Consider the following 7,803-nt stretch of genomic DNA (forward strand, 5'->3'; position numbering starts at 1 on the left):
TGCTAGGTAAGCGACTAAGTAGAATCGACTTTTACCTCAATAACATGTGAAAGTAACTGAATGTGTGTTAAAGTAACTAATCTTCTCAGTGATAAAGAATTGAAACTTGAAAAGCAAAACTGCAAGTTACACTTCTGTAAGACTTAAGAGTGGTAAATGAAGTATCTTTCATTTTAGAGCAGATAGTGGTTCTTGCAATATCTCCTATTCTAAGAACAAGCAGTTTGAATGATAACACTTTAAGATATATTTTGGATCACTAAATAACATTTAGATCACAGAGGTTTTCCAGTGCCAACTTCTGAAGCTACTACATTAATAAAATTCTCTTCCATGAATAACATTAATAATGTAGTATGACCTTTTCTCTAAATATTAGAATTTTGCATTCTCTCCCTATGTCAGAGTTTATTTCAGCTATTCAGTATTGGATCTGTTTGAAAAATAAAAAGGATACACTTGGTAACATTCAGAATAAACACTATGATGAATCACACATTCTTGTGAGGTGTATATTTTGCCTATGAAAATATTTAAATTCATACGCACATGTTCGCTTGTCTGTGTGAGACAACATTTTTGTTGTACTTTTGAGGTCTTGGGCCATAAATTAGTTGTGTACTGACTGAGTCTGGAGGGAATGTCTTCTAAATTTTAAATACATCCATACCTATTTAAATTTGTTATCTAGTTTCCAAGAGTTTAAAGGAAGAACAACAAAACCAAACCACTATTTGTGTCACCTATACAAAACCAATGCTTTCTCTTCTATCACTGAAGAAACAAAAGCAGAAAATTATGCTAAAATCATACTCCATCACCTGCAAACACCTGAGCCACTGCTTAATCAATATTCTCTTATCTTCACTCTACAACAGATAAATGCTTTAATACGTTAGGCAACGTATGTTTTGCATAATGTAGACTTCAAAGCTTGCTGAAATCAAATGTTTCCTTTATGAGGGCTCCAGTAGACTTGACCACATCCAAGAAAAATATGTATACAGCATTGTACTCAACCACCCTCCTCATCTCTTCTCTTTCCCCTTCTCTCAGGGCCCCGTTTGTTTTTGAAATAACGCCACCACTGGGCTGAAAGCAAGTTAAACACAGAAAGGCTAATTAGATAACTCAATAAACTTCTGAATCGTATCTAGAAAGGACTTTTCTTTTGAGGATATGCTATATGCTGAGAGTATGCTATACTGATAGAGCATTATTCATATTATTCTGTTAGGGTACATGCACAAGTATCTTTTAACGGCGACACTGGTAGATGCATTGTCCATGTATACAGAGATGATCATTATGCTAATTTTTTGCAACCCAGCAGAAAACACCTGTAGTACTGAAGATAGCTTGGCTTAAACAGACAAATTCCAGTCCTGTGAACAGCTCTTTCTCTTGCAAGATAAAGCATAATTTTAAGGCAAAAAAGGTCCAGACTGAAGCCAGAACAGGCAGGTATAATTTGCTAAACTAGTAACTACTCACCTCTACCCTCTTGGTTTCAGCTGTATCAAAGAGTTCCAAATTCTTTACTGTGGGAGTGCAGAGAGTGTTACTCTCATAAATAACTTGACGGAAGAGATCAGATTTTCACACAAAACACAGAAATTGAAGGTTAAGAGGGAGATCTGGCTAAACTTGTGCATCATTCAGGAGTCAGCCCATGCTCCTTATCTCCCTTCAATTTTTCCTCCTCCCTGAATTACATCACCTGGAGCTACGGCTGCAGAGCAGCATGTTCTGAGACTGCACAGACAGAACTCACTGACCCTCCATGGGATTCATGGCACCATCATGCTTCCAGCTTCTGCCAACAGAGCTGGAAAGATGACCAAGCCCTAAAAGTGCAGTGAGTTAACATGGGGCAAAAATACATAAATGAAAAAGCACACTACTCTCCTGTGTAATGGAGACAACTTCTATTTGTACCATATATCTAAGTTATCTACACATGCCCCCAGAAACAACACAACTCTTTGGTCTACATTTTAGCATTACAGTGCAAAAATTTAAAAACCAGACCCTCTCGGGCTGTAACAGAAACCAAATACTATTCGTCTAGCATTTTGCTTCAAAAAAAAAAAAAAAAGTAAAAAATTGTATGCAATTTCAAAGAGATACATCTTTGAGATTAATGGACTGTCCAAAGAACCTCAAAGAAATATCACTGCCCTGAAATGCAAAACAAATCTAAGATCAGAACTTGAGGTCAGAAAAGGTTGTACTTACTCCTTATTCCTGCTTTTAATGCACGGCTGGTAAAGGACTTTGACAGCATTCCAGGTCCCCAGTGGTCCAGAGCTAGGCATGAAAATATCTCCAAACAGTGTAAAAACACTGTGGGACGAGGAACTTCCTAAAGACTCCACCAGCAATGTGTCAGAATTTAAAAGCCATATCTATAAATGAAGAAATAATTGACTTTACTGTAGATTACATCAATTTCAATTTGTTCCTTTACTCTGATCCTAAATCAGCTGATACTAAAGCCACATTCTTACAAAGTTTCTAACAAAGTGTTAACAAACATAAATTGACATTTTAATCTTCAGCACAGTCTGCACAGCCTCTAGTGGAGAAAAACAGGTTAATACAATAAACTGATGCCTGATTTATCACAGTCACTCTTAAGATCATTATTTCTGTGAAGCTGCCTCTTTTTGTGGCTGCAGCATATTCCCTTTGACAGTAACAAAAGAAACAGTCCCAAGTCATCTGTTTCAGTATCAAATGGATTATTCTTCTAATTTCATAGTTTTTTAGGAATTAAGTCGAGCATATGGTGTTGAACAACTGAGGGCTAAAGACAGGGAACTGAAAGACTGCCCATTGGAAGTGCCAGAAATTTAGGATTTTTAGAAAAAGCATGATAGTTATGACTGGATGGAGATAAGACATGCAAGGAAAAAGAGAGCAATTAATGTGGTCTAAAAGGAAGGCTGGAATTTACAAATGGCTGTAACAGACTCTTACGTGGAAAATAAATCTTTATCAAATTTGATAATGGGACTGGCATTCTTCAGCACTACTTCCTCACAGCAATTCATGGGATATTTACTGGGGAGAGTTTTGAGAAATCTGGACTTTTTGCACCACATTATGGATCTCATTTAATCTTTGTGTGATTGTGCATCAGTGTTCCAACTTGGATTCAGGGCTTTCATGTTAAGCACTGCACAAAAACGTCAGGCTTTTCCTTTATTCACAGCCTGCAGTAGTGAAGTGATCCGAGTTACCAATGGAAATCAATTTTTACAAGTCCTGAGCTTGTATAAAATGTTTATATATGAAATACTTATCATAGAAAACAGGATTTATGCAGTGCTGCTCACTAGAGAGTAATCTTCTGCTTCTCATGACCTAATCAGCTTCAAGTAAAACAAGTTACATGATGTTAGGTAGCAGACATATGATATCCCCTGTGGAGGGAGAAAGCCACCAGTAACAGGACACATAGTATATGTCGTAATTGAATGTGACAGTCACAATTTATCAGAGCCCAAGGCTCAGAACTTTACAGTGGAAGCTTCATAAAAGAGGAATGAGATATATTGATAAAGATGTCTTGGGAGGGGATGGGAGGAGGAGAATCACTTTAGCATATGCGCATAAATAACGACAAGCAACTGCACTTGGCTTAGAGAGTGGCTGTTCATCAGTTTTGCTCTGGTAACTCACTGTACACATTCATAGCCTAAACTGCAAAATATACCTCATTAGCTAGGACCATTACACATGGTGCTTTAAGCCAAATGTTGAAGAGGTGTTGGAGAAAATGGGGAAAAAAGAGAAGTGTCTTATATACACAGGCCACTGCCAGTACATTTAGCTTTAACTAAACAGAGTTTCCTCCTTTTGAAATTATTAACACTTCCCTGTGAAGGAGCCTCTTGGGATGCTCTTCAGAAGGGGAATATCCTTCGAATCAGCCTAGGGAACAACACAGCAATAGCTGCCTGCTCCTTTCAGAATCCTTCTGCAACTAAAGGGGGCCTACAAGAAAGCTGGGGAGGGACTTTTTACAAGGGCCTGTAGTAACAGTACAAATGGCAATGGCTTTAAACTGGAAGAGGGAAGATTTAGATTAGATACTAGGAAGAAATTTTTCACGGTGAGGGTGGTGAGGCACTGGCACAGGTTGCCCAGAGAAGCTGTGGATGCCCCATCCCTGGAAATGTTCAAGGCCAGGTTGGATGGGGCTTTGAGCAACCTGGTCTGGTGGAAGGTGTCCCTGCCCACGGCAGGGGGGTTGGAACTGGATGGTCTTTAAGGTCTCTTCCAACCAAACCATTCTGATTCTATGAACTTGTTTTAGAGAAAGCAACCAAAACATTTAATTTGCAACATGGTCCATTGGAAAAGTACTTCCTTCTACCACAAGTGTTGTGGCATCTGACAATAATGTTCTATCACTTGTTCAGAGTATGTCTTTGTCTTAACAGCAATGCAACAGGTCTGTATTAATAATTTAGCACACAATAAAGAGAAAGCAAATGAATTTTTGCAAGTGGAAGGACACTTGGCCACGAGAAGATCAACTTCTGAACTATATTTGCTTCTTTAAGCAACAATTTCCTTCTTTTCCTCATGCATGAATTATTTTTTGATCTTGCTTTTGGTCTGCATGAACACTCACTCACCAAGACTCAGTGTGTTGACTCAAAGCAGTTTATACATGTTATTTCTTGTTAACATAGTTTCAAATTTTGATCTGTGCTTTCAACTATGTTACTCACAATGTAAAATCTTTCCTTCCTCTCTACCACTTTGTACAGCAGAGCCTGCACATGGCCTGATGACCTTTTCTGAAATGGCAGCATCAGGAGGAAGTGTTTGGTTTTTTGTTGGCCTTTTTTTCATTGTTTTTTTGTTTTGTTTTTTTAAATCATCTTGTCAATAGGCTTCAGAGATGTTCTTAGGAGAAAAGCTGCAACAAATCTCAGTTATACTTTGTGGGATTTCATCCAAACAGGTGAAATACTACGATTTACATTCTGTGATCAGTTTCTTAAAATCTCAACCTGTGTCTCCAGCATCAATTTCTGGACAATTAGGCATCAATTTGAATTTAATATGGCTAAAAAAAGCTGTTGTTCCTCCTCGCTAGTTCTTTCCTAGTTATTGCAGACATTACCATTACTTTTGTCATCACACAAGTCAGTAATGCAAACATCTTTCATTACAGCTTCTTTGTCCCCACATTCAGATTGTTCAGATAAAGATGCGGTTTCCTCACACTTCACAAAGAATAAAGCTCTCCAAGAGAGCTGGGTAGCTAAGTCCCAACAGAGGACTCATTATGCCACATCTTAATCACTCCCATGTCCCCCTCTCCAACCTTGACAAATGCAAGCTTGTTCTGCTCATGCCCTCCAAGACATGGTCCAAGAATCAGTATCTGATTGACAGGTCTCTCCCATTTTGTTACATACTGATTTTCTTGTGATATCTTCCCACTCCCTCTCTACTTACTCCTGAAATACAAGCTGCCTTACTTTCAAAATACTTTACAGCCTAATCCCACTCCAAAAACCATCTTTCATTCAGTACTGAAAGACTGGAGGTAGTATTCAAACACTCCAAACTGTAGCACACATCCTGTGATTTTCACAGATGTATCTTATTGTGTTTTATCAGGTTGATCCCATCCATGGGATAAATTCCCTGTATCTATCCACAAAACTACTTATTTACCTCTTTCAAACCTACTCTTTTTTATAGTAGAGAAAAAAATGACATCTATTAAGATGCTGCTCTGCTGACCAATAATGCACCATTTTGCTTGTGTTCTCCTATGTCACCATTTGCTGTCCTCATCTTATCCTTAGCTTGGAAGTCATGCAACTTCAAGGTAGGGAACCCTTCAACAGTGGAGCAAAGAGAGAAGGCAAGTGATTCACCTTTCAGAGAATGTGAAGAGGGCACAAATTATGTTAGTTAGGACAAATAAGGAAATCTCTATAACCACTTTTTTTCCTGAGGCAAAGAGATTTTTATTTATCGTCATCCTTTAAAAAGAACAAACATAAGTAGTATATAGATTTCAGGAACTTGGTTATCACCAACTTAAACAACAGAAACTCATATGATGATATCCACAAATAACATAACCGGTAATGTTAAATTACACATACAGAGGAAATAAGTAAAATTAGCATACGCAGTATTAGCGGTTTAAAAAAAAAATAATCAAAAAGACTTGTGAGACCTTAACCTTAATGATCACATACACAGGCTAAGCTGTGTGCATTCACGTATATAAGCACAAACACTGTGAAGGAGAATCTTTTGGCTCATTCTCAAAACAAACAAGTGGGACAGCTGGTCCATGATGCACCAGTGATGAGACCACTTGTCTAACTTGGCTGTGTACTCATAGCCTCAAGCACCTACATTTTTTACTGTTAGCTGTTTGCAATCATCAATATAAACAGTGCTTACATTACACTTGTGTTCACAAGGCCTCCGAGTCCTAAGACTTAACCCACAACTCCAGACCACCTGCTGGTGTGTACACAGCACCTGGAACCTCACCTTGCACATCAGTAAGGGCTTTTGATGTTAAACACACACAGAAAAAATAATAATAACTTACTAATAAAAAGGAAGGGGTACCAAGCAGAAGCCAGCCCCTATGCTGATTCAGCTTGCTTTTCTAATCAAAACATTGGCAAAAATGCAACTCAGAGCTAAGAATAATGGCAACCTGCCAAATAAGGTGATTTTTCTGTTAGAAAATAACCAGTTTGTTCTACATAAGCCACTAGACTTAACCATCAGAATATTACGTAACTTGTAAACACATAAGCTACAAGAGAAAAATCACAATTTTTAATGACTCCTAAGCTAGATTACATAGTGATAATTATGGGTCTGCTCATGAGACCTTCTTTTATCATCACAGAAGAAGTATTTCTCAGTGGTTGCATAAATGCTATCCTGGCACTGAAATTTATTTAAAAGCAATAGATATAAACTTACCTCAGAATCTGGATGTTTGGAAATTATAGAACTTGGACAATGTATATATGAAACAGTTTAATTAGATTGCCTACCTCTACAAAGTGTATCTATAAGTTTACCCAGGGCAGGAATCTGCAATCATCTATTTCTTTACCTTTGTGCCTATGAATTACTTGTACAAACTGCAAAATTACAAATTCTGTGCCTATATTTAGCTCATGAATAAAAGAAAACATCCCTGGTTATACCAAGTGTATAGTATTAAGATAATTCCAGACCCAAATTCCTATCCATCTTAAAAGTTTGAGGAATTTAGCTGTCACTATTTAAATATCCAGCTTAGCCAAGTTTAACAGCATTAGAACATTAAGTATAATAGGCAATTTTATTTTTGTTTGCACTTCACTTTGCAATGCAATGTACTGATTACATTAGTAGTCTCTGCTGCCTTAAGAATATTTGTGAAAAATGCTACACAATTTGATGAACTTCTCGTGATTAAAGATAAGCAGCACTGGAGCAAGAAGATGAGATATATATTATAAAGTCAAAACTTAAGCTTTCCGTATTTTCTGAATACAAAACACAGTGTTATTTCTGTGCTACTTGCTATGCATCTCTAGTACTTTCATTACTGTATTAATAGAGAAAATTTCTATATGTACATCTACTTAGATGAAAAAATGGGGGGAAATTTCTTACTTGAACACAACTCTTCAGAACTACTTCAAGAATTTGAATTTGTTAATTTTCTTTAAACATATAATCATGAACAGCATAAATACTACATGTTAGGAGCTGGGATTCACCGGTTAAACCTTTTTCAGCAGG

General features: G+C 37.3%; 1 protein-coding gene across 1 annotated transcript in view; it reads right to left on the reverse strand.

Moving 5' to 3' along the window:
• Window positions 1-2,234: 2,234 nt before the first annotated feature.
• UBE3D (ubiquitin protein ligase E3D) overlaps window positions 2,235-7,803 on the reverse strand; it is a gene marked incomplete at its 5' end in the record, with an annotated part of 15,219 nt that continues 9,650 nt past the window's right edge. Inside the window, one exon of the mRNA XM_009700186.1 lies at window positions 2,235-2,408. Within this exon, the coding sequence (XP_009698488.1) occupies window positions 2,235-2,408 (174 nt within the window). The remainder of the gene's footprint in view (window positions 2,409-7,803) is intronic.

The sequence above is a fragment of the Cariama cristata genome, unplaced genomic scaffold, assembly GCF_000690535.1.
Source record: "Cariama cristata isolate BGI_N322 unplaced genomic scaffold, ASM69053v1 scaffold1900, whole genome shotgun sequence".
NCBI classification, from domain to species: domain Eukaryota; kingdom Metazoa; phylum Chordata; class Aves; order Cariamiformes; family Cariamidae; genus Cariama; species Cariama cristata.